Genomic DNA, 27,838 nt, shown 5'->3' with positions numbered 1-27,838 from the left:
TGTCTGGGGCAGACTGTGTATCAAGTGCTCCAAGTCTTCAGTGATGGGTAACTAAAGCTCCGACACTTATTTAAATACCACTGTGGATACCTAGTATAAACATATTCGATGTTCCACTAGGGTGACAACTGTATTCAGGTAATAAAAACTATCACCATTCCCCACATACTGAAAGAGATTTAATTGCTTTACCTATTTTGTAAAGCAATTCATTGAACATGGATGAAAAGTAACTGAAACTAAACAGTCAAGACTAAAATACAACTTGTGCAATGTTGACTAGAGCAATGCAAGTCTAGATTTCATCTGAATTATGTTTAACAAAGAATACGTGTTCACTCAGTGTTTGTCTTTACTGCTAAAGCTAAAAAACACTGAGAAATTAGATTTAGATTTCTCATTCTGTTTCTAAAAATCTAGCTGATTCCTTTTAATACAAAGGTAAAAAAATTAACTGTCTGGTATTTGACATTAACATACTTCACATTTAAGTCATAGCAAAGTGTTTAAGGCATTTCACTGCAGATTGAGATGCACAAACTGAACTTTCCTCTACTTATGTTCTATTCAACCTCCATTTGGCCTAGTAAAAGAGAAGAAAAAAACTGCAGGACAAGGGAAGCCAAGACTGTCAGCTGTGATGTTCCTTACTTGTGCCACAGACACAGATATGCCTCATGCTAGCCCTAAAAAGTAATCTGTACCATAGATGTATTTCTGTATGTAAGGACATAGAGAAGATATGTCTGTACTTTAAAAAGATGCATCCATATACAACAATGAGGAAATTCTCTGTTTTACACTGAGCCTAGTGCAGAGGTAAAACAAAATAGAAGAAATAAACAGTTAGCTACACATAGAAAATCATTCATCGGATGGGTTGAAAGACGCATGCTGGAATGTAGGGAGACACAGAAAAAGATAGTGCTGTACTCTACTGGAGCTCACGTTCACTTTGGAGAATCGCACTGCAAGAAAGGAGTGCAACTATTAGAAAGAGTCCTGACCACAGCAATGAAAAAAATCAGGGGTCTAGAAAATAGAAGTTTGAAAGGAGACATTATAAAGTGTTCAAATAGAAAAGGGCTACTACAAAGCAGAAAGGAACAATCTACTCTTTGTACCCATGATGAAAAGGACAAGAAATGATTGGCAAAAATTTACAGCAAGAAAAGTGATAGAGAAAGAAGGCTTTTTTAATTTAAGAACAGTGAAGCACTGGAAGAGGTTGTCTGAAAAGCAACAATTACTGGAGACCTTGAATTTCAGGCAAAAAAAAATTGCTGTCAAAACTCACATAGATGTCATTGTTTTTGTTTTGGGACAGTGGAAGTGCAAAGGATTAGATAACCTCTAATGGTCCATTCTAGTTGTATTTTCTATGATTTTATGTAGCGGGGGAAGGGGACAGTAGAGGAACATGCGAAAAAGCAAATTACTACCTATACTATTATGTATCTAAAGACTTCCCAAATATGTGTTCAAGCACAGGAAGAAAAATAAACCTTATAATAAGAGAATACTGACACCTCACAAATTTGAAAACCCTAGATTTACAAATCACCTCCCTAGCAAATGAAGGCTTGAGAGTTAAAAAAAAGAAATAACTTAAAATAAAAACCACTTAAAATAAAAAAAAAATATTCTCACAGCAGCTTCTTTAACAGCATGCAGGAGTTGACTTAAATTACATTCAGTCCTGTAGTGAGCTTATACAGACATTAACCAGTTACAAAATATTTTGCTCCTCCCAAATGCATCCTGAAATCTCAGATTTGTCTAGCAAGCACAAGCTAAATCTGTCAAGCTTGGTTCAGAGATGATTAAGTGAGGAAATGATTACTGTCAAGTGTCTTAAGAATTTCATATGAAAGGCTGAGAGGAATTATTTTAGGATGGCCCCATTGATCATTTATGGCTTGAGCCTTATTACACTGAAAAGTCTATCAGACAATGACTTAGAAAATAACACTCCATTTAGTGATTTCTTTGTATTTTCAATCCACCTAAGATTGTGCGAGTACAAAAGACCTATCTCAAGGAAATAAATCTGTTTAGTATGGCTGGGTGAATGCTTCCATCAGGAAGACTTTTTAACAGAGAATTCCATTTCTCTTACAGAGAATTAGCAATGGAATGCTTCACTCCAATCTATAACAAACCAAAAATGGCAAGTTTTGTTTTATTGAACTTTACAGAAAAGTTTTTGCATGAACTTAACCAAAACATAAACTGTGGGAACTCAGTACATCACTCCGGATGTCCAGAGTTACCAAGAGAACCACCCTTGGGGGGCTCAGAAATCCTGGAATGTTGCCAGGAGGGTCTGGTGGCTTGACTTCGATCCCTCTAGGGATGTGCCACCTGTTTGAGGACATGAGAGTCACTTAAGAATGAATGGTGCAGGAATGATGTATTCACAAGGTGAAATATAGATTTTAAGGTTTTGGTACAGGGGAGTTATAGAGACAAGTTGGAGGGATCAGGGCGTGCCTTGTCCTCCTTCCTTCTTCTTCTTGTCATCCATTTTCTGTGGTGCTGTTGGCACTTGAGGATTGGTCCATGGTGAAGGTGCACTTGCTAATATGAGTAAAAGGTATTGGGAAATAAAGGTAAATATGATATACGTAGTTTTTAGTATAAAAAGACACGACTGCCCCGTGGGTGGTCAGAGTACCCTTGGCTGCCTTGCTGGTCGAACCTCGGCTGGGCAAAAAGAAAATTCGGTAGATAAGAAATAATAAATAATCTGAAGACCGAAAAACTGAAGAGTCCAGACTCGTCCTTTGAAGTGCAGGCGGCCCCAGGACCACCCTACACGTGTCTGGGCAAAGACAGACAGCCGACCGGACAATAAACCAGTATTTTTCAGGCATCACATTTACTTTCAGTAGTGGTCCCCATTTTTGCCTCTGGACTCCACTCCCTAAGAAAATACTTTGACATGACACAGTGTCAGTGTCCCACCTGATATCAGCAGAGATACATGACTGGCTTTGCCAGAAAGCAGCCTAACACATACTCTGGTCTCTCTGGGAGAATGGACACAAGGGCCCTATGGGTCACATGAACTGCACTGGAAAATATAGTTTGTGCTAAACTGGCTCCAGATTATTTGAGGTCAGCTCAATCAATATGAAATAATTTGATTCAGAAAATACCAGAATGTTACAGATGAACCCAGTTTTGAAGATTTCATGGATTTACATTTTTAAAAAATTCATCTTACCAGCAACAGTGAAAACAAATGTCAGCTGGAGGAAACTCCTTTGGAACAGAAACTCTTAATTTCACTCAGCTTTTCTCTTCAGTGGTAAAATATATTTTAATGAGAACACTAATGTGAAAAGTCTTCTGTGAGAATACTGAATAGATATTCCTCACTCACAGATATGCAGTTTTTCCCCACAACCTACCTTCCCTAGCCAATATGCCTTGAGCCTGCTTCAATAAAATATCCCTGGAAGGTGCAAGAAGGAAGTTCAGTCTCCATATGGCAGGAGTCTCACTGCCGAGGCTTCCAATGTAAGCAAAGCAACTGCTCAGCAAATTGTGCCAACCACAGCAGCGTCTTCTATGTTCTTGTCACTTGCCCAGCAAAAACCAAACTGAAAATATTTACCATTACATGTGGCAGAGCACATGCTCAAAAGTGAGCACAGTTCAAGTAACAATGAGATTACATTCACAGAGGAAGCATTTAGTGGATTTAGTACTGCACAGACTAAGCCTGAAAGTGGTGCCACTGCAGCAGGATGGGGTCACTGTTTGTAGCTTAACGCTGAGAGTGCTGCATCCCAGCATGTGCCCCTCCCTCAGCCTTAGCACAAAGGTCTCAGGGGCACTGACATCTCCCACCACCTGCAGTGTCAGCCAAAGAAAGAGGCATCTCTCCAGCTAGGCTCTGCTCCTGTGAGGGACCAAAGACACTCTGGGTCTGCTGAACAACTCCCATTGCAGGATGACACTGTCTCAATATGCCTAGCCCAAAATACTATGGGATTTTAAACTTCATTTTTAATACCCCTCTTTTTGCTCTGTGCAAAAACTTGTCAACACTGACATCTCTGCAGGATCTCTCTGCTCATCTCTCTTCAAATTCTGTAGCATGGAACAAAGTTCAAATCCTCCACAGGTAGGATTCCCCAAATGTTTATCTGCACTGGGCCTTATGTTGTGTGAAAACAGCGACATCACGAGCTAACTATTTGCTTGAATATTTGCTGTAGAGGGCAGGGAATGTAGTTAATTCCCCACCTGAAAGAAGAAGCATCACGAGAAAAATACTGTCATCTTATAACCCCCAACCTGGTGTGAAAAAAAGAACCAGAAGCTCTTTTATATCTTTCTCTCATGCACATCTAAAACTCTCTCATCTGTGGCCTTCATCTCTAAGCTTTCAACACTAATAAAAGGAACAGGGGGAAATTTTTTTTTAAAAAAATTCAATACCTGTCTTCTGTTTGGGACTGAGCCCTAGTTACCACAATGCCAAAAGGTCTAGCTCATCTGTTCCTCCAGAAGCCACCCAGCTGCACCAGCCACAGCTTTAGTGCACAGCACAACAGTGAGACCAATAAAGGGAGGCTTGGAATGGGACACTTCCCTCTCAGCTGTTCATCTGGTTTCATCTGGCCTCCAGAGAAACACTTACTTTAAAAACTCTCCCCTGTGCCCACCACAAGAACCCAGTGGCACAACGAGGGTTCACCAAGGCTATTGACAAAACTTCACCTTCATCCCTTGCTTTGACCTGGAAGCTGTGCTCATGGAGTGCAAGTCCAGCAGCTCCTGGGGGTGATAGGGAAGCATTCAGCACAGTTAAAACTGCTGACAAAGTGAGAGAACTTTAGGGAAAGCACATGGAAGCAGAAACAAAAGCAAACATAGGTGACATGTTCCAGTGGAAGCACTGAAATGAGAAGCAGAAATGGGAGACAGATGAGGACCTCAGCACCCAATTCAGCACCAGATTACACTTCCTTCCCAAAGTAGGTGGGCTGCTGCAATTAGGAAGAGAGAGAGAGCTCTTCAGAAAGGGGAGGTTAGGAATGGAGTCAGCACTTAAACACCAGATAAAAGAGACACCTGATTAGCTGGTTCCCAGCACAAAGGGAGCTGGAAACAAAAAGATCATGCCATTGTAGAATTTCTTTCTATAAGAAATTCCTACAAAGCAGTTTAAGTTACTGCTTTTTATTACTCAGCGAATACTAGTGTCTTTGCATTAGGTTATTTATTATTGTACTATTTTCCACTCCTTCATTAAGGGCCTCTATCCCTGATTTTGAGAAAGAGGGAACTGAATTCATACAAGTCAATAGATAGCACGAAAGCATATTCCTTCTTCCTAGCTACTACCTTGCGCCTAAGCTGGAGAAAATATTTGGTAACACAGATCAGTGCAAATAACCTCCTAATCTCTTTCAGTGTTAGAATTCTATAATATAAATATTGAACAATAATAAACCTTTCCCTCGGTTTGTTTACTTTTGCTACAGTGCCATTTTAATGCACTCAAGCATGGGGTTCCCATCTCCTCTGTGTAGAGCTCAAGGAAGACTGATCTCACATCTAAGAAAGCCTCTTTGATACAAGACTAATTTACTAATATTTCTGTTTAGTTCAGTACTGTCTTACTGCTTAAGAATTATCTATACCAGATCTTAAGCAGCGGAACAGAGCCTACATTGCTCAAACACTAACAGGCAAAAAATAAAATCTGCTTTAGCCACTCTTTGGCAAGAATTTGCCTAAACCTTTCTGTTTAAGTGGACTTCCCATGCACTTTAGAGGTTAAGCCCCAACAACCTTTTCCAACCTTTAGAGAGCACTGAGGTACTCCCGCGACAGCAGCAGTTTCAGAGCATGATGAGCTTCCATTTCTGGAGATGACTCATTTGGAGGAAGGGGTTGAGAAGAGGGCTCTGCTCTTATTATTACCCAGACCACGTTGACCAGAATATAGAAATGATTGGTCTGTCTGCCTGGTACTCAAAGAACCTACTGTTTCTCCTCTACAGCAGTTTTATTCTCCACTGAGCAAGCACTGTCAAAAATAGTAAAATACATAGAAATCAGTCAGCCATTCTTTTTCTAATGTATCAAGAAAACTTGTCTGTGTGTTTTACTGACAGCTGAAGGGGAAAAAAAGGAAATAAGAGAAAACGGCTGACACAGTCACAAAGCTTGAAAAAAAATTCCCGGAAGCAAGGACATATATATATTCCTTGGTGCAGGACAGGTTGAATGTTTGGACATGTAATCACCCTACATGCTAGATTTTTTGCCTAGATGTACTTACATATATTTACATATCCATATACTGTACATAGATGCACAAGAAAGCATATGTATTTATGTATTGATGTATAAATCTGCACTAAAGGCATATCTATGGGTTTATATGCATTTTTAAACAGTACCTGCATGCACTCTACTGTATGTGCATACATGTGTACTCATCTCTTCACTTGTGATTTTTAGGTTACGCTGTTGTGATTTAACCCTAACCAGCAACAAAGTACCTCATGGGATGGGGAAGAGAACTGTAAATAAAAGGTAAAAACCTGTAGGCTGAGACAAGAGCAGTCTAATAATAATAATGAAAAAGGAGACAACAAAGGAGAGAGGAATAAAAACCCGAGGCAGACAAATGATGCACCACACTATTGCTCCCACCCACTAACGGATGCCCAGCCCATGTTTATCCAGGACAGTAAAAGCAGCATTATAAGAATGCACATCATCTGCATGCAGATCCCCACAGTCTATTCTTATGCAGCTGTATGACCAACAAACTGCTTGGCGTCCTGGTAACTGCTATCCTCTTCCCCTAAAAGTAGCTCACAAAGCAAGAGCGCCTCTTATTATTGAACAACTGTGCTGGCTGAGGCTGAGATAGAGTTACTTTTCTTCACAGTGGCTGGTATGGAACTGGGTTTTGCATTTTTGCTGAACACAGTGATGGTAATTGAAAGATGTTTTTGTTATTGCTGGGCAGGGCTTACACAGAACCAAGGCCTCTTCTGCTTTTTCTACACTGGTGAGGAAGCTGGGAGGAGACTCAGCAGGGACAGATGACACCAACTGATCAAAGGGATATTCCAGACCACGTGGCATCATGCTCAGTATAGAGAGTGGAGGGAAGCAGGAGGAGGGGAGGGATGTTTGGAGTGATGGAGTTTGTCTTCCCAAGTCACTGTTACATGTGATGGGGCCCTGCTGTCCTGGAGACGCTGAACACCTGCCTGCCATGGGAAGCAGTGAATCTATTCCTTGGTTTGCTTTGCTTACATGTGTGGCATTTGCTTTTCCTATTAAATTGTCTTTATCTCAACCCACAAGTGTTCTTAGTTTTGCCCTTCTGATTCTCTCCCTGACCCTGCTGGTGGCTGCATGGTTCTTGGCTGCTGGCTGGGGTTAAAGCATGAAAAACACCACACAAGGATGGAGTTACCATTAGAGAAAAGACTGGTGGAGGTGAGATTACACCAGAATCCTTTCAACTGAAAATTCAGCCTTTCCACACCTTCCAGTATATCCAGAAGTAAGATACCAGTTCAGAAGAGGCAACTAACTTTGCTATACATGACATTGGACTGTGTGCTCAATGGGACTTTGCAGAACCTAACCATGCCCCTTTCATACATTTCTTTTTCTTTCACACTGGCATGGTCAAACCTGAAAGAAGCACAGAAAAGGGAGGAGGCAAAGAAAATGACAACAGGGGCTTTTAAGTGAAGTATTTCTAATGTAAGCTGTACTGGATTTGGCACATTATTGCCTACAGTTCTGTTCCAATTCCAAACGACTCAATGTCAGCCCTGGGTATTGTATTATTCCAAATACACAATTAAGGAAAAAAAACCAAAAAACCGTAACAACCACATAAAAAAAAGCCCCATGTGCAGAATATTAAGAGGAAAATGCTGAAAAGTACATTGTTAGAGAACATATGTTTAGTCCATGATGCTTCCCAGCATCAGTGTGTCCTGCCATTCCCAGGCAGTCATTGTTCTGCTTGGCTCCGATCCTTCACATATAAGGCACTCAAAAGGAGAGAATTGGTGGTGATGGTTGTGACACACTGAAAGTACTGGTGTTTTCTATACTTTACTATACTCTTTTTTTTTCCTCTTTCTTTCCCTACAGCAATACACTTTGAAAGAGTTGCATTTTTCAGCTATCCCATACTTCCCCATTTTGCTTTGGGAGCAATATAAACAGTAAACAAAATAGGCAAGTTGTTTCTCTAACTCCTCAGTCACTCTGTCATTAAGGTCTCTATGGTTTTATAACACAACTTCTTTGCCCTTCAAAGCACAAGAATCTCACACTCTTCTGGCATCCACAAGCGTGATACCTGTCACTGCAAACCCATCATTTGCATTCAGGTCTATCAACAGGTATTACTAAGGCTAAGAATTATTTCCCAAAAGCTTCTAAAAGGAAAGATGGCTTGCAGACATCTTTTCCAGATTCTACTAGTCTCTCACAAAGCCACAGAAGTTCAGAAGCCAGAAAAAAGTTCTTAACTGTTGTTTCTGCACTGTGCTACAAATTTGTTTTGTCCTACATAGCTAACATGCCTCTTTAAAGGCAGATCACACCCTCTTGCCATTTTCTTCCTTTCTTATGCAGACATACTAGACCCTGAAATTAAAACCCTAAAAGTAGTTTGGAGCAAGAAAATAAACCCCCTCATGTTAATGACATCCTGCAAACCTGGCTTGCACATTCCTGTAAGAGGTATAAGATGCATAGTCACTGCCTTCTAAAACCAAGTTTCATTTTGCCAAGCTGAACATATAATCTATGACACTAAATGAGCATTACTATTACATTATTACTACTATTACTATAATTGCTATTGATTATTACATGTTGAAGACACAGGGCAGTGAGGAGGTAGAAAGGGGCAGGTAGCAAACTGCAAGTGACAGTTTCTACTGACATGGAGAAACATGAGAATCATCCTCATCCATCAATTACCCCAAATTTAGGACTGCAGGCCTATTTCAATGGATCCCTTGCATAAAAAAAAAAAAAAAATCAAGGCCAAGAGGAAATACACAAACAGGTATATTTTTCTTTGAGGTTTCTCCTAACTTTCTGGAAGAAGTGTTATTAATAAAGCTTTCCAGGTGCCAGAGAGAGACAGACTGGGGCAGCACTCTGAGCAAAGTGACACTGCCCAGAAACATTCAGTCCCACCTCAACTGAGCTACAACCACAAAGCAACCTCCAGGTACTTTAAAATAGTCATGCCACCTAAGTTGGCTTTTGGAAAAGAACAACAAGATAGCTAAAACTCAGATTACTTATCACTTTGACATGCATATAATAATATATACTTAGACACATTGTTTCAGTTCAGGCCATTGCTAGATTATAGATTTAGGATCAAAGACTCTAAGCAACTCTCACACAATGGAACCGTATCTAAGCCTTCCAAATAGTGACTATAAAAAGAGCAATGCATGCCTTGGTGCATAACCAATTGAACATGAAATGCCTTTGTAAAGCAGTTAGCAGAGGACTGATTGGGATTCTTCAGTGTCAAAGCAGGAAGCTATCAAGAAAGTACAAACAAAAGACAGTGATTAAATATACAGTACTAGTGAAACCATTTCGTAATACTGTGGCCTATTATCTTGCCTATGCTTTAAAAAATATGTTAAAAACTATCAAAACACAAAAAAACCTTAATCTTACACTGTATTGGGTGAGCTACCCCAATGAATTCCATCTATTTACCCAAAGGTAGGTTATAAGCTGATCCAAATCTACATGCTACAGGGATCTCTATCTGACAGAAGAGATCTGCTTTAGTTTAGGAGATAAAAGCATAATGATACAGCCAAATCACCACTATTCAGGTTGGAAGTAATGTGCAATGTGTCCTAGTGATCCAACAAAAAAATTATGTCTTTAAATCACTATAGGATGCACTAATGGTTAAAAAAAAAGATGTATCTTGATACAAAAATATATCATAACACCAAGATGGCAATTGTTGGTTTAAAAGGTTCAGCTTATATAATTTATAAAGCATGCAATATTTTTTCTCTGTCAGATATAAATACGTGAAGAACCTAAGTGTTTATATCACAAGATGACAAAGTATTTTGCAATCCATGAGAATAAAACAGGATGTTGATCAGCTACCAGGAATAAATATGCTTTATTTTTAATTTCACAGACTTGGGTCACTTGTTCCAATTTCTTAAAAGAGCTGAATGAGGAGATTTATTATCCAGTGGGGTTTATTTTTAATCTTGGAATAACAGAAAGATAACAGAAGAATAAAAGAACGATAATGTTGTGTGAATGTTTTAAAAAGCCAAACAGGACAAGATGTATAACCATAGAAGGGTTTAGTCTGGAGGAAACATCAACCCTGGAGGAAATAGTGCAACAGCTTCCATCTGAAGTGCTTAATAAAAACATTAAAGGAGAGGAATACAATACTTACTGTCATTAGACCTTCCTGTGTAAAAAGATCTTCTGTCAAATAAACCGGATATAATTCGAATGACAATGGTGAAAGAAGAGATGAAACATTTTTTAAGGTATTTAACTGAACACCAGAAGACAGCTCTGCTCAAATAAACAGCATACAAGAACAAAACAGGATAGATTTATAATGTAATGATAGTAATGATAGAGAGATAGATAGATAGATAGATATATGTAGACAAACAGACAGACAGATGTATCATCATTCCTCGGCTGACAAGTCTCACAAAGGATTTGTCAGTGGGGTAGCATAACTGATAAGGGGCCTTTCTAATGCACCATAAGAACCTATGTTTGATGCAATATTATTAAATATTTTGTCAATTACCTAGAAGTAAATATAAAAAGCACTGAAGCTGATACTTGAAGGTAACACCAGGTTTGGCAGACCACTGAACAACCTTACTGACAAGTCAGTCATACAGAGTTATTCACAGAGCATGGAAACCCAGGCCCTTTCATTCCAAGCAGCTTTTAAAACATTTGAATACTCAAATATAGAACCTTACAAACATGAAAGACAGACCATGAACTACAGAACCAGGAAGGGAAAGCTGCACTTTTGAGAACAATTCAGAAAACATCAGAGGAGAAAATGCCTTCCAGTAAAACACTACAGACAAAAGGGCCATACAGTCTCAGGACAAAGGAACAGAATAAGCAATATGCAGCATTGATACCATATGCACCGTAACTTTAGGTATAATTCTAATGTCTACATTTTGTTAAAGGACTCTAAAGAATTGCAAAGAATATATCAAGCAGCTTCAATGTGATTTGAAAACTAGAATAAATGTCTTAGAGTAAAATACAAGGAGCTCCATTGGTTTAGTTTTTCGAAAGCTGAATAAAGACTTGATTACAGCAGATAAAGGAAAGACAACAGATTTCTGAACCATCTTTGTTTCAGTAGAAAACTGCATCAAAAGAATCCACATTTAGGGGCCATTGTCAGACAAATTCCAAACGGATTAAAGACCCAATTGCTTTTGTAGTCGGAGGTGGTTAACCAGCACAACAACTTAAAGAGGTCCAAATTATTAGATTTAACGTGGGGGACACAGAAGAAAGTGAGGCATTATGTTTGTTGTTTATGACCACTCTGAATCCACACATAAGTGGGGATGAAGGCTGAGCTAGCTGGGTATGGAGGGGATTTGGGGCCTTAAAATTCTCTGACATTCTGAAATGTTTACATGCCACAAATCACTCAATTAGGAAGAGAAAATACAAGCGTGGACACAGTTTAAATAGCAGGCATTTTTATTCTGCTGAATTAAGCAACACATCAGGTGTTATGCCTCCTAGTTTTTATTCCTGAACCTGCCACTTATCCATTAAATAACTTTGGCCAGGTTTTCATATGATTTCTTAGTTGAAAAAGTCTTTAATTAGTTAAATAGTGCTAGTACATGTAATTCTCCAAATAATAATTCTTTTCAATTTAGTCACTTTTTATTTTCATATATGTTTGCTGTTAAGTCTCCAGTATCCAAAATGCAAAGAAATCAAGGTGCAAAGAGAAGGCTTTACTTGTCCTTAAGACATCTTTAGCAGCAGTAAACAGAACCCAGAAAATGACAGTCACAGTCCCATGGAGAATAACTCTTTGTAGAAATGTTTCCAAGTTAATACACTGAAGGGAACAATGGCACTCCTGGCAGGAGAAAGATGGACAAGGTGACCTGGCAGATGTTTACTATTTCTACAATCTATTATTCTCTGGAGTTTTTCCCAGTAGGGTAAACACTTATCATCCCTTTTTTACACACCACCAGTCTCCACCTTTCTGAGGAAGCAGAAAATGCTCCTTGAGTTTTAAGTCTTCTGTAAAAGACAACTCCAGATGAATTCAGTGCTCAGAAAAGGAGTCCAGTTGGGCAGTAATAAACCTTCTTAACAGTTACTTCCACAGTTACAGCCACAGGGAAAAATATACAAATGATCACTGTCTGACCATTAGTCATGGATGGAAAAATCCCCGAATGCAAGTTAAGCCTTGAGAACTGCCTGCAGCTACCACAGCCTGTAGTGATCTGGGGAAATTTTCCTATTGGAAATCTCCCTCCAAACCTTTACAGAATTCCCAATTCCATACATAGAAAGATCATCTTAAATGACAGACAAATCTTTTTATAATGCAGCTCAACGAGCAGAGCTGTAAAACTGCTTCTAATATCCTCATTTCCAATCAATTGTTTTGCAGGCCTTAATAATTACAAATGGAGAAAGAAGTCACGCTGTTTTGCACTTCCCTGCAAACATCTGGGATTCATCCAGCCCTCCTTGGTTTTCTTTTCATTTAAAGCAACTTACACAAGTGTAGGCTGCCTACACATATGAAAACCAGTTTTCATTCAAAGGGGCATCATTACACCTCCTGCCAACATGGGGTACTCCAACCTTTTCTCAACCCTTGTGTGTCTGTTCCTCCAGCTCTTCCAACGCCTCTCACTTCCACATCTACACATTGCTGCACAAACCTGTGTGCCAAACTTCACACCAAACTGCTTTTCTGCTGCCTTCCCCCTCAGCTGTGTGCAGGCCTTCAGGAACATGACCTTGCTGTGCAATACTTGCAATGAAGGGATCATGTGTACTATGGCCTCTGATGGGTTGTGGTAGTTAACAGAAGGCAAAGCAAATGGAATATCAACTTTGAAATACTGCAGGGAGCCTAGGAATGGTGTAGCTGTACCTGGAAATATTTAAACATAAAATTCTCCATATTAAATTGGATCAGTATCCTATATCTGAAAACCACCTGCTCAAATACCCAAGCAAGTCTAGCAGAGCATCTGTGTAGCAATACCCACCCATAAAACCATTTCAGATTCCACTTATCTGGGGCTTGTGAGGGTCTGCAGAGACAAACTTATGTCTTTATATTTCATACACCATCAATATTCTTTCTTCTGTGATTTTCCCAGGCACTTTAACATCCCATGGCAAAGACTTCCATTACTTTAATTGCCATCATATTTCTTTTTGATTGTTCTGAAGCTTGCCCTACCTTTGTCTTTTGAATTTACACTTAATCCCTGTGTTCAAAAAGAAACAGAAAATACACTATGATTCCCCACTCCCATATCCTTTTTCCATCAGTTCAGTTACAAAGAGCCCCAGGCTGTACTGACAGCTCTTGTATAGAAGTCTCTCTAATGACCTTTGTTGCCCTTCTGCCCTTTCTGAGATTAAAACAACAGGATAACAGTGTCCAGTGTGGGTATATTTAATGACATCATTATATTTTCTGCTTTGTTCTTATTCCCTTCCTAGAAATGCATAATATTAGATGTGCTTATTTGCCCAATATTGATCACTGAGCAAATATTTTAAAATAATTATTTAATAAAACATCAGAAACAACTCAAAGTCCATCACTGTATATGCATAATATTGATTCTTTTCTCTCCCCCCCAATATAAACACCTCAATTTGTGTTTACACACATATAATTTAATCTGCTATTTATTTGTCCAGACATTCAGCATTACTAGCTCATGCTCTGCAGTCCTGCAGATAATCCTCACGTGAAAATTTTCATTCTCAGTAAAATGCATGCTGTCTCCATCCACATTTCTTTCCACTGAATTCCACTAATGAATCTTCAGACCTCAGCACGGATCCCAGATGATTTTCCACTATGGCCCTTCCATGGGAACTATTTAGTGTATTCTGTTTATTCCATTCTGGTTTTTACCTTCCAACCAGTTCTTCCTCTGTGCTCAGACCTTCTTTCTCTGCCATTGCTTTTTCAGTTCCTGAAGTGCCTTTTCGTGGGACACATCACTGGAAGACTTCTGAAAGCTACACTACATTTGCCAAAACTCTTCTGACCATACAATTATTGTGGCCCCAATAAAACCAAGGAAGATCCTGGCTGCAACAGCTCAAATACAATGCCAGTACTATTCTTAAGTCCTTGGCACCACCATTAAAGATTGTCTGCTGCACTCCAAAGAACTGGAGTCAGTGGAATGGTTTTAAGGGGAGTATTGCCAGACAGCTAATGGGTTAGATGGGTGTTTGAGGAGGCAGTTTTCAGATCTAGGCCTTTGACATGGCTCTTCACAATATGGTCCTCTCTAAATTAGAGAAATACAGATTTGATACATGAAGAATTGGTTGTATGGTTGCATCCAAAGGGCTGTGGTCTATGCCTCAATGCCCAAATGGAGATCAGTGAATAGTGGGACTGTGACTGTTCAGTACCTTCATCAATGACAGTGTCATCAAGTGCACCTCCAGCAAGTTTGGAGATGACACCAAGCTGAGTGGTGCAGCTGACACACCTTGAAGAATGGGATGCCATCCAGAGGGACCTGCACAGGCTCAAGAAGCGGGCTCATGGGAACCTCATGATGTTTAACAAGGTCAGCTGAAAGCCCTGGAGTAGATTCAGAGGAGGGCCACAAAGATGAGCAGAGGGCAAAAGCACCTTCCCTATCAGGACAGCCTGAGAGAGTTCAAATTGTTCAACCTGAAGAAGAGAAGGCTCTGCAGAAACTTCACTGCAGCCTTTCAGTACATAAGGAGGGCTTTTAAAAGACAAACATTTTTGCAGAGCCTGTTACAATAGGGCAAAGGCTTATGGTTTTACACTAGAAGAGGGTAAATTTAGATTAGATATAAGAAAGAAATATTTGATTACGAGGGTGGTGAGGCACTGGCACAGGCCTTCAAGAGAGGTGGGATGATCCCTGTAAATATTCAAAGTCATGCATGGGGCTCTGAACAGCCTGATCTAGTAAAAGAAGTCTCTGTTCATTGCAGGGGGGTTAGATTAGATGACCTTTAAAGGTCTCTTCCAATTCATACCATTCAATGATTCTTACCAAAATGTGTCCTCATACACACCAAGTTTTTCCCTTAAACTCCAGTTGCAAAACCAAAGATGAGACCAACATTTAATTGCCTTCCTCTGCTGGATGCAGAGGCAAATCCAGCCTCCAGGAGAAATGTGGAAACAGCTGGAATCAAGTTTTTAAAAACCATCTGTGATTTTCACACAGACACAAAACTCATAAGAAGGGATAGAGTGCTTTAGAAAATGCACTTGATGTCAAAGCTGTCCCTTGAATTATTAATGCATAACTTTAAGTGAAGCTCACAATAAGATGAAAGTTATTAACCTAATAAGTTACATGCATAATTAATTTCTCCTATGATATATGATTTGTGAAGTTCTAACAAAATGTGTCACAGAGGTTGTAAACATGAAAACTAGCCTGAAGCCAGAAAAGCTAAGCATATGCTAATTAGAGAACATATGAGAAATACACAGTAAGAAAAAAACTGAGAAGAGAGAGGAAGTGACAGCACTGCATATCTATGTGGCATACTAGTGTCAGTTATGAACCGGAACTAGGCTCAGACAAGGAGGGAGAAGCAAGCACACCAAACCAAAGGAGAATGGAGGCATTCAGTGTTCTCATTATCTTAGATGAGGCTACTTTAAGACAAATCAGCCCTGAAATATAAATCAGGGAAATAGAGGAAAGTGCTCAGATGACAGCTTATCTTGTTAGCTGAACACTGAAGCTGCAGAGGAGGAATCCATTCTTAAATATGAACTCTAAATATGAACCCTACTTTCTTAGAGCTTTGCTTTGTAACAAGTTTTAGTACTGCAATTGACTGTTTAGACACTATCTGGATAAAATAAATAAAGTGGGTATCCCTGGCAATATCAACTACTTGAGAGAGATAACAAAGACGACAGCCTTGTCCTTGAGAAGTTGCAAGTCATCACAAGGATCCTAGCTTAAAATCTTGAGAAAACTTTTTACTTTTCTACATGTGGTTTTCTTTACAATCCTTTACATCTTTGAGAAGGGTGGTACGGCAGTCCCCCTCCTTTCGGAGGCTATAACCAACATTCCATTTAGTCAGTCACCATAAGGGATTATATAGGCCAGCTTCAGAAATACACACATGGTTGTATCAGCAGCACTAGCAGAACTGATTTCACTTTAGCATCTCACTGGTCTTCTCAAGAAAAACTGTTGTTTTGAAGACAGCCATAAAACAAATAATAGAGTGTGAACTGATCTTGGTTAATTGTCTATTTGTTGGGAGGTTGTCCTAGCATCACTGAAGCTGAAACACAGGCTAGAAACCCATGTCAGAGGTGTGAGAAAACTGGCCTCTACATAACCAGAATAACCTCCTCTACCCACTCAGATATTGAGCTCATAGTACCTAAAACCTCCACGTACCAAACCTCTCAGGCTCTGCTGAACTTTTAAGTCAGCAGTTAACAATACGAGGGAAGCACTTGGCTTCCCCATTTTGCTGCCCATGCAGTAATCTTGCCAGAGACAGGGAAAAGTTTTGTCATCAGAGCCTGTTTCAGATTGTTGCAGTGGTTTGGCCAGTCCAGCTGCAAACATGAAAACAACTATTCTGCCCTCCTAGCATTTCATAGCAATGTTTTAGTCACCTCAAATGTCTTGCATTCCACAGTCAGATCCTTTCTCTGATGCAAGTTCAGAAAGCATCAGCATACTTATCTTCACATCTGTTCAGGGCTTGAAACCCACTGCAACACTCTACAGACAAAAACAAACTGGAAAAGGAACACTGGAAGGCAGCTGAGAAGCAGAATGGTATGGACTTGACCAGCCTTCTGCAAAAACACTGGCTTCATTCCCTGTTGCTGCCTCATGTTGGTGAGTGCATGCAAAAGCAGATTCTCCGCCCACCTCCTGCCCCAATCAGGGGAGCATCTTGCCTCTGGCTGGCGTCTCCCTACATTCAGCTGGAGCAATAAAGGGAAATCTCAAGGACAACCAATCCAGCCAGGATGTTCTGCCAAGGTCCTGTTCCTAGCTGAGGAAATAGTCCTCTCAATTTTTCTCAGCCAAAAAGAGAGAGAGAGTGTACACACACACACCCACCCCCATTATCCTAAAGCCCGCAGGTGCCAGCAATCCAAATAAACGTAGAGCAATTAACTGAATTAACACAGCTTTAAATAGCTTGGCACACCAGATGCGGACTCCTAGCAGGGTTCTATAAAATGTAAAGTTATTACAGATAAAACCATTAATCATCTGTTCAGAGACTTGTTCTAGATGCAAAACCCATTTCACTTAAAATGGCTAATAATCAGAAAGAAAGGCACAGATTTAACAGGAATGATTGTGCCATTCTCAAGCCCCATTTCCAAATGCCATTTTTCATCTCTGCCACCGTTCCCAAACCTCTGTGTTCCCTCTGCTTGCTAATACTGATACAGTAAGAATGCTTTGCAGGCATCACTCACAATTACCTCTCAGGGTGCTGGAAATGGGATGCCACCTCTGAGCCTCTTCCATTTTGGACAGAGGAGGTTAGTGACTTGCACACTACACATTGCTGCTTTCCTGGATGAAGTTGCTACTGTTCAGTTGTGTGTCACCAGCCCCATGCAGCTCACCCTGACGAATTAAGTGTTGAACTGCTAAGATTTATGCTTAGAAAATATGAGCATTTGAATATTCCCCCACATTGTGGCAATGTGAAGTTACCAGTAGCCACCATATGCAATATCACAATCCTCCTGATATTTCCTTAACACCTATTCAAATAACTCCCACTTACTACCTCTATGTCTAGATAGCTACAAGAAGCAGAGGTCAGGGGCTGACCCTAATTCACCTTTGAGCTCTGATGTTACCATTTCTAACACTTCCACTTATGGAACCATAGCTTAAAGAGCATTAAACCCTGTAAGTAGCAATTCAGCGCCAAAATTGCATCCTTCTACATATCTATATTAATCCCATTGATTTGCTTAGGAATCTAGATACATACACTGTTAATTCCAACTAAATGAATCCAGCTTTTGCAGTTTGCAAAAAGGATGGAGATAAAACAATCCTAAAGCACAAATATTCATTGCAACAGCGCAACCAAAGCCAGAGAGCAGCAATGATAAAGAACTAGAACAGAGAGCGTATCAGAGAGTATACAAAACCTGCTTGTATTATACCAAACCTGCTGCCTTTTCCATGCAGTTCAAATAACAAATGCTGCCCATTAGCTGCCTGCCCACTCCTGTGCTCCTCACACTTGACAGCTGGCTCACTGCTGCAGAGGAGTGGCAGACCTGGGCGGAGATGTTCAGCCCACTCACTCAACATTCAAACTTCATCATCTTTTCCTGCCTCCCTTGCTGGCACAGCTGAGCAGCCTGGATTTTTGTGGTGGGTAACAGCAGCTCAGTCATTCCCCGCTGCCCACAGTACAAATGCACATTTCATAGCAATACTCCAACTTTCAGGGTCAGTCTGCTGCTCCCAAAGAGGGGACACTTGTCAAGTAGCTGAAAATGCCTGTTTGATACACACGTACACATATAAAACAGAACAGTCTTTGAACTTCTCTCATGTAATTTTATCTTTATTGGCATATGGCTGTCCTGACTCCGCAAAACTACTCCCATTTGTATTTCTGTCTGACAGGATAAGGATGGATCCTTAGCCATCTCTTGAGTGCAACGAGCAAGAAATAAAAACATATCTCCTATTTATTTTCAGTATTCATCCAAACCAAGAGTTTACTGATCTCAGTGAATGACAAAGCCAGGTAAAGCAAAAGAGGCTCATTTACTTTCAGTCCAAGATGAGCACATCAGACTGTGGTTAGCTGAAGTTAAGATCACAGCATCGATGAGGATGGGACCACATTTGGCTAACAGCATATGAGAAAGACAGCCAGAAATCCTTATCAGAGTAATCACCAGAGTATCATCACTGCTCTGCTGATGACTTTGGACTCAGCTATGTTTGTCCATCAACATATCCTTAGTTTGCTCACCCTTCAATGGGTAGAGATTAGACCACAAATTTTTGTAAGGATTTTGGGTTTAATATTGAATAGTTACCAACTAACTTTGTTATATGCACCAAACACAGGCTATATTGCTCCAATCCCCATTACATTTTCTGAATTTGTTGATATAAATATAGTTCTACACCTGTAAACACTCATTTTCTGAACCGCAGCACATGGCACACCCCCCTTGCAGCCACAGAAGCTCAGCAGGAGTTAGGTTCATTATGCAGGAAAAAAAGCCTGATCCTGATGATCCTACTGCAAAGCAAGCACAGACGGCCACAGCACCAGGACTGAGAGTCACATGCAGACGGCTCAGTGAGGATTCAGTGGAGTGCTCCCTTACTGGTGTGACACCACTACACTGCCCAATGGTGACACCAACCTCTGCTGCTAGTTTCCTCCCTAGGCACCTGTTCCAGTGCCAGCTGAACTCAGTTAGACCCCACTTTGTTTTAGTTCCATATGTTCTCTTTAGCTTGTAAGTACATAGTTCAAACAGCCCTGCAAAAAGAATCCTCTTACACCTCATGCATAGAAAGATCCAGTTTCTATGTTTGCTCATCAATGCTTGCTTTAGAAGGTATGCTCAATCTACATACATATTCTATTATTCAGACTTTGGCTATTTATTACTTGAGTAAAATTTCTAACAGCGCAGTAAGTTTAGGAGTGGCAGTTTCGATGCCACTGAACTGTTGATATGTGAATTATCCTTTAAATTAATCCTGAAAAAAATGTGTGCTCAGGCTGACCTAGAATGCCTACAAGATGCTGTTTGCTGACTGACAGGAGCTCCAGAGAACAAAATACTACATTGTAATGAATGTGACCTTAACAAGAACCTATATTATTTTAATTTGCAAATAGAACTATAAAACCAACAAAAAAACAAAGTTTTTTACTTCTAGATTCATTATGGCTGTAGGATTCTACAGCTTTGCTACATGAATTGCATTAAAGAAAGAATTTTAGAAGCCTAGAGTTTTTTTTCAGTACATGGTTGATAAAATAACATCTCCTCCATATTTTGTCCCAAAGCTAAAAACTCAGTTCCTGTCTTTGGACTTCCCATGTTTTACTAATTGAAAAATTATTCTAGCACTTGATTTTCCTACTCCACTGACTAAAGATGAATTTCATTAAGCCATTTAAAATTGTTTTCCTGCTTAACTGGAATACTTTTCATGGATCTATGAGATAATGAGTAAACTTTCTACAGTCATGAGTACATTACTCTTCCACTTTTCTATGTATCCAGAAACATTTGATGCAAGAGATTGATCAATAACTGGGCTTCGCTTATGTTATTTTGCAACAAACACTCATTTAATATCATTATGCCAGCAAAGTTGTTGTTAAAGATGCATAAGAGCCAAGGTAACCAAGTTCTTTCAGTGTCATGCATGAAGCAAGTCAATAACATTATCAGAGACCTCACTTTGGCAGAGTAGGCAAGAGCTAAGCTACATAAGGAACAGAGGATTTGAATAACCCCTTAGCTAAAGCAAAGCTGCAGGTAATACAGAAATATCGAATGCAAACCAGTCTAGGACCTAAGCTTATAAGCCTTACTCAATGAAAGGCACTACCATATTTCCCTCCTCATCTATTGGTCTACTCAGAATTCTCTCAGCATCTTGCCTCCTATTGTATTGCTCTCAATTTCCAAATGCCTCCATTCCCACCTCAAAATTACATCTTTCCAGAAATAAGTGGGGGCTTTTTCTTATTAGCTTAAGAATGTCATCAGCAGCCACTCAAAATGCTGGCCTGCGTCTCCAGTGTTTTATGTTGCTACAAGAGTGGTACTTGAAAACCTGATGAAGGCTTTGTGTTGATGCTCTGCAGATGCACAGAGAAAATGACTGACATTCTTGACTCCCAAGATACACACTGTACAGCTGCAACAGGACACTGATCCCCCACAGCAGCAGCAATGCAATTGGAAGTTTGAGAGTGAGAGGCAACCAAAAACTTTACAGAACTCTAGATCTGGAATCTTAGGAATTAGGGTCATAATCATCATCCAGTCTATTTTGAAGGCTCTGGCAGAGATATTAATGAGAGACCAAGACAAGAACAAGTAATATTTTGAGGAGTGGAATGATATTCAACCTTTGGTTGTGCTTTATCTGCTCCCACATAGCGCCATTAGCCTCTCCCTTTCTTTTTCAAATGTTAAATTTATTAAATAATACAGATAGAAAGCAGGCAGGCCCAAACACAGACAGCTGGAGCAGCAGTATTGGATTAACTTATGTGGGCAATTAGTACCATTCACGTAGTAACTTCCTCCACTGTACCTCAGTGCAGTCCCTACACTGTTGATTCCTAATTCTCCTCTTATGCATTCCTGGGATTCTGTTAAGTCTCCTGCGGAAGGGGATCTTGGGTACCCAAAAGCTTTTAGGCTTAGGGAGGGGCTTTTACAACTACAACTTTCCCGTCTGCCTGTTTTCCTCTGCCTCCAGTTTTAGGCTGCCTTCCATCTGCACCTTCAGCCTCCTCCCAAGTGTGACACTGTAGTCAGAAAAACTCATCCCCAAACAGAAACCACATCATCACTACACATCAAATAGTCCTGAAAAAGATGTGGCTTGCAGATACCATCTGAGATTTACATACAGCAACTGGGCACACTCATGAACCATTTTGAAATCTGGCTCCTAGAAATTAAATTGCAGACAGAAATTATCTAAGCTTTCACAGCTTTCTCCCATCACAGACAGATGGTGCCTGACCCCTGTAATAATTTCTGCCATATTCCACCCATATGCAAGCCTCAGTGCTTCCATCAAGCTGTTAGTACCAATCAACATTTTTCAGAATTGAGATTTTAATAAAGCATTGATAGAAAAATGTGAAGATTTCATAAATTCTCTCATGAATATCCATTCTATTGGGACCACCTTAGGCTCTTCTAAAGCATCTCCATCTGTACCATTTAAGTCCTGCTCCAAGTAAATCAAATCTCAGTGTCTGGCTCCCTAACCCCAGGAAATATTCTGATTCTCTCCCTTCCCTAGCAACTGGATATTGAAATACCATTTTCCCCTCTTTGCCCACACAGCTAAATTCCTACTCTGCCACTTTCCATCTCCATCCTTGATTACTAAAAAGTCCTCCCTAAAGCCTTTGATTAAACACAAAACACAGCTGTTTCTTGTTACCTTTCTTGTCCTAACCCTTTCTGGCCATGCAAGTTCCATTCAACCCATTATTGTAGTCTCTTCCCTTTCCACCTTCAGTCAGTGCTTCTACCTTTTTAAAAATCACTATCTGTTAAAGCACTGTCACACCTTCCTTCCCCGACACCCATTAAAATTATTTCTGCTCAATTGTCTCAAGATGTGTTCCTGTATCTTCTCCTATCCCATCTCCATATCGGTTTCATCCATGATGGGAAATACACCAGCTTCCCCCAAAATTTTCTCTAGAATGATTCATCTTAAGAATGAAGGTCCAAAAACCTTAGATTCTTTGCAACTACATTCAATGCAAAAAAAACTTAGATTCCATGCAATGTCTGTACTTCATGTGTGTGCACTACCCTATTTGCATACCCTGTATGCAAATGTATCTATTTTCCAGTCTCCTTGCCTCATTACAGTGTCAGGTACACTGCAACACTGCCAGGATGGCTATGGAGAAGTGCAAAACAAACATGGTTCACCACACATAGGGAACTCTTTCACTCTGATAAAAATAGAGGAAAAATCCCAACCTGAACTACACATTAAATACTTGTATTTATGATTTAGGTATATTACTGCTACCAACTTAGTGGAATCTGTTCAGTCAAAACTTATAGCCCCAAAGGAAAGAAGAGACATGAGGATCTATTCTATGGTAAAAGGAGGTACCATTAGGTCAGAAATTGTCTGACCTAAAGAAACCATTATCTAGATAATTAGGTATTTAGATTACTTTCAGGAAATATTATATAGATACTACAGCAGAGGAGCCCTGAGACTCTTAGTTCCTTGCCAGGAACACATTATTAGACACTCAATTTCCCTCTAACCAAGGCTTACACTCTGCTCACATGAAGTACCTACCCTGCCAGAGCTGCCCATCCTCCTGGCACCAGCCCAGGCTGAGTGGGGAAGTCCCTTCCTGCTGCAAAGGGGCAGAGATGGTCACCAGGCACTCTGCCCCCTGCCACTTCAGTACCTGCATGTCCTCTCAGAGGAAGTGGGAAGGCAACAAGCCACTCAAGGAGCCCTCTCGGCCCCAACATGAGCAAATTTGTCAGTGTACTCTCAGACTGATGCACTCTAGAAGAAATACAAGAGCTTACAGAGGAAAGCCTGAAAGTTTCACCTCAAATTTAGCAAAAATCCCTTTACCTTCCTAGGAAAGTAACACATGCCTAGAGCCAGTCTTGAATGAATGCAGAGACCATTCTGCTTTAACACCTTCAAGAGATTAGCACAGGACTTGGCAGGACATTCTCCACCACTAAAAACAGCAATCCACTCAGGGGTGTGTTGTGTCTCTGGTATCAGCAATTACTTAGCTAGGACTTAACTATGAAAGAAGAGCTTTGCTCTACTAGAAAGCATAAACTGAAAGGAATAATATTTGGTAATAGCCTACCCTACCCCTTCAACTAATTTTCTTAGCTTAGAAAATTTTTGTTAAAAATCCAAGCTCCTCCAGTACTGGGTAATGAGAGACTGAGCATCCTTTTTGGCTATGGGGAAAAGAAATGTAAGCTTGAAACATAAGCTATAGGGACTGATTTATAAAATATACTGACAAATGTTATCTTATTGCAGGGGTTCCATATTCCGGTCTCCTATCGCAAAAGTTTCATAGCTTCTTAGGGTTTCTCGTAGGCAGCTCCTCAGAGCACTGACTCTCTCTTCTTCACAAAGTGACCAACTGACTCCAGTTCCCTTCTCAACCAGCCAACCCACTCTTTGATAGCACTCTTCTTCTCATTGGTTACAGCTGTGGCCTGTTAAAGCCAGGCTGTTCCCAATCTTTGATAATTGGCCCAGCTGCAACTCCTTAGGGGTAAGATTACTTTCTACACTATCTTTATTTTCTTATATTCTATCCCACTACAGACAAGCTACACAGAAAGCCAAGTAAAGTTCCCCGTAGCCAGTTCTGGAACCAGACACATCATAAGCACACAAGCACTGCACTAACCCAGTTCTGCTCCTCCAGGATCAAAGCTCATTGAAAGCATTCCTGGACCACTACTATAAGTGGGTTGCTTTTAAGCAGACCATAGCTCTAAAGCAACCATCAAGTCAAGACATCTGTTCATACACATCTCCTGTCATTGCCTAGTCAAGTGAAGATTACAAAGCACATTTTGATTATCTGTTTTCTTCCTCTCATGCTTAAGCGGTTCCCTGGGTTTTCCTTCTCACAGAACATTACGAGCCTGGGATGACTATGTTGGCGGCTCTTAGCAGATTGTGCAAGCTAACAGAATACAAATGATTATATAAATAATAAAGCTGCTGAAGATTTTCTTGTCACTGCTTTTTTGCTCCATTGGCTTGACTTAAAGCACACATAAAAATGGCCTCTGCTAAGTGTTATGTTCATAGCATCCATAAATAAAATTTAGATCCTGATTTAAAGAGACACTAAGAGGCTGTATCTCCTCCTGATTTCAATCAAACTGGGATGCTCAGTGCCCAGGAAAATCAGATCCAAGGCTCAATAAATGTAACCAGAAGGATTTGATCTCTATATGGCAGTTTGTATTCAATCAGCAAAGTTTCATTTCCTATATAAGATGCTCACAAACTCTTCTCTAGCATATGTATATCCCTGTCATCTAGAAGTCAGGCAGGAGAGCAGCTTCAGACCCTAACAACTCTTCCTTACCAGGGGAGAGGAAGATAACACATAACATACAAACCCTGACACCATGAGTTGAGTATCAGTAGGATGATGACTTGTCAAGGCAATTACAGCCACAGAACAACATCTAGCTCAGCACTGCTGCTTCCATGACTCCTATGTAAGCTTTTTATAACACTTTGTGGAGACATCAATATCTGTATGCCCATTAATCACAGTGATAATCACAAATTGCATTAGAAGAGAGAAGAAAGAAGATAAAGACTGCAAGCCAGCATCAAAACTGTACCAAGTTTGGGATTTGGACAGAACTTAACTTTTGTTTTGTTTAGGGTTTTTTTATCAAGGATCACTTTTTTGGTTCCTGCTGCTAGCCAGGCAATCCAATCTCTATTACCCATGTGTGAATTTTCTCAATGCTATGTGGCAAGTGTAGCCAGCCAAAGTACAACAACAGAGTTTTCAGAACCAGCTAGCTCTTCCTGACCAATGCAACCACTCAAGTGCACCAACTTAGCAACCCAGTTTAAGGACCTAAGGATCACAGCTGTCTGTCTCAAATACTGTTAAGGCCACAGAATGACTTTGCCATGAAATGAACACAGAATGGAGTGACAGGATAGTGCTAACTCCAGGCAGAGGTGAGATCTGGTCATCCTGGGTAATGCATCCACACAAAACTTCCCACTGTGGCAAATTTTGTAAAGAAGCCACTTCTACACGTATCACTGGTCAAACAAAGATCTCAAAGATACCAAGTTACGGGACAAATGGCATCTATGACTACTGAGGGACCCCCAACCCCCCCCCACCTCCCAATCCCTTCCCCAAATATGCCTCCATGGATAACGGAAACTTGGACTGTAAATTAAGCCACCACGACCAGGAGCTTGAGATAAGATAGAGGTGATTCTATTGCCCAAGTGTTATCTCAAGCCTAGGGGGAGGTAAACAAAGCTGTGAGACCAGAATGCATAACTCATAATGGACATAAAGAATGTAGAAATTATGGGCCATAAGGAAAGCAATTATACTGAATCAGCTTGGACTGGGTAAAAGGTAATTCCATCAGGGGGAGATTCTGACCACTGACTCACAACCCACCAACTCAAGAAACCCACCAACTGCAAAAAACAGAAAGACTGAGCATGGGACTAATTAACATTAGAAGCAAGGGAATTATTTAACCAATAGAATGAAAGATGTGTGTAACCAATGAGCATTAATTCCTTTGTTTGAAAAGATATATAAACAGTGAGAAGTTTTGAGTGACCTCAGGCCCCCCACCACTGAGATGCCTAGGGTGAAGGAGGACCAACGGACACCACTGAATGCAAGGGTGGTGGTTATCTTTTGTTTAATCTGTCTCTCTCTTTTTCTCTCTTTTCTACTTCTTTCTATCTCTCTACCTCACATTTCATTGTTCAATAAAATCCATACTATTGACTTCAGTATGTGGTTTTGTTTGCACTTTAATTCTGGGAGAGGCATCGCTCAATAATCATAATATAACACATGGTACACTTCATGTCCACATGCCATGTGACTGGCACACTTCCTTGACACACCCTCATGATGCATTCTCCTTGCAAAATTTAAACTTTTTATTCTACCTTCTACTTTCATTTTTCTGTTTTATTCTATTTTTGTATCTTCCTGGAAAACTCAGATCTAACTATACTCACAGGTAAAATCCAGGACCTTAAAAAGTATTCTAAATAAGCTTCTGATTATGATTTTTTCATCTCAAATTGCTACTAAGTAACCAAAGGCCAGTTGTCTTTTTATAATGGCTATTGCCATTATAAATGGTGCCTAGAAGATAGTAATGCTTTCTTCTGAAGATAGTAGAGCTTTCTTCTGAAGGGCTGGCAGCTTACAGAAGAAACTTCTTCTACTACCATAAGTATTTTTTCTATAATCCAAGAACCGGAAGTATGATTTTGCCTTTAAGTTCATGAGTTCTCCAGCCTTCCGACCAACTGGATGACAAGTTTATCTTTACAGAGCTGTTGCAGTTATCACTATAAAATTAGGCATCAGGGAAAGAATTAATTGTGTAAGGCAGAAAAGAGTGATGACTTTAGCAAATCAAAAGCACAGAGACAAGAATTAATTTCAAATAGTTACCTCTTTGAGACAGCCCATGAAGTTATTGCTTACTGGAGACCCAGGTAAATCAGCAGTACTGGGGCTCCCTCCCACGTAAAAGAAGTCATCTGAGCCCAGCATGGTGTAGTCCTCCTGTGTGTAGCCCGTGGTGGTAAGGATGCCATCCACAGAGATTGTCACCTGTTTGAGGGACACAATGGACAAAGAAAATCCCAGCAATGACCTTACAATCCAGAACAGAACAACTTACCTCCCCTATAATTTTATGCCAGTTTTATAAAGGATTTTGTTGAGATTTGGTATGCTTTTTTTTTTTTTTTTTTTGGTAAGTTGAGCTCTATTTTCTGGTCTGATTTTCCCACAGAGAAATGCTTCAGCATCTGCTTCTTCCCTTTCTGGTGCATCAGCACTCTCAGGCTTACCCAGCAGCCTATCCATCCAGATGCTTTCCATCTATTCAGGCCAGAAAATATAACTGTCCTTGAAAGACATTTCTCATATTAGCTGATTTTATGATTAATTAGAATTTATTTTAATGATTACAGTTAGT

At 40.1% G+C, this 27,838-nt stretch overlaps 1 protein-coding gene across 5 annotated transcripts in view; it reads right to left on the bottom strand.

Annotated features, from left to right (window-relative positions):
- The window catches only part of NRXN3 (neurexin 3), a 968,325-nt gene that overhangs the window by 674,874 nt on the left and 265,613 nt on the right, over window positions 1-27,838 (bottom strand). For all 5 annotated transcript variants that reach the window (XM_066552373.1, XM_066552369.1, XM_066552370.1 and 2 more), the window contains one exon: window positions 27,307-27,468. In XM_066552373.1, the coding sequence (XP_066408470.1) occupies window positions 27,307-27,468 (162 nt within the window). The remainder of the gene's footprint in view (window positions 1-27,306; window positions 27,469-27,838) is intronic.

The sequence above is a fragment of the Molothrus aeneus genome, chromosome 6 (assembly GCF_037042795.1).
Source record: "Molothrus aeneus isolate 106 chromosome 6, BPBGC_Maene_1.0, whole genome shotgun sequence".
Taxonomy (NCBI): Eukaryota; Metazoa; Chordata; class Aves; order Passeriformes; family Icteridae; genus Molothrus; species Molothrus aeneus.
Note: the sequence above shows the minus strand (reverse complement) of the source record. Positions and strands in the feature narration are given on the sequence as shown.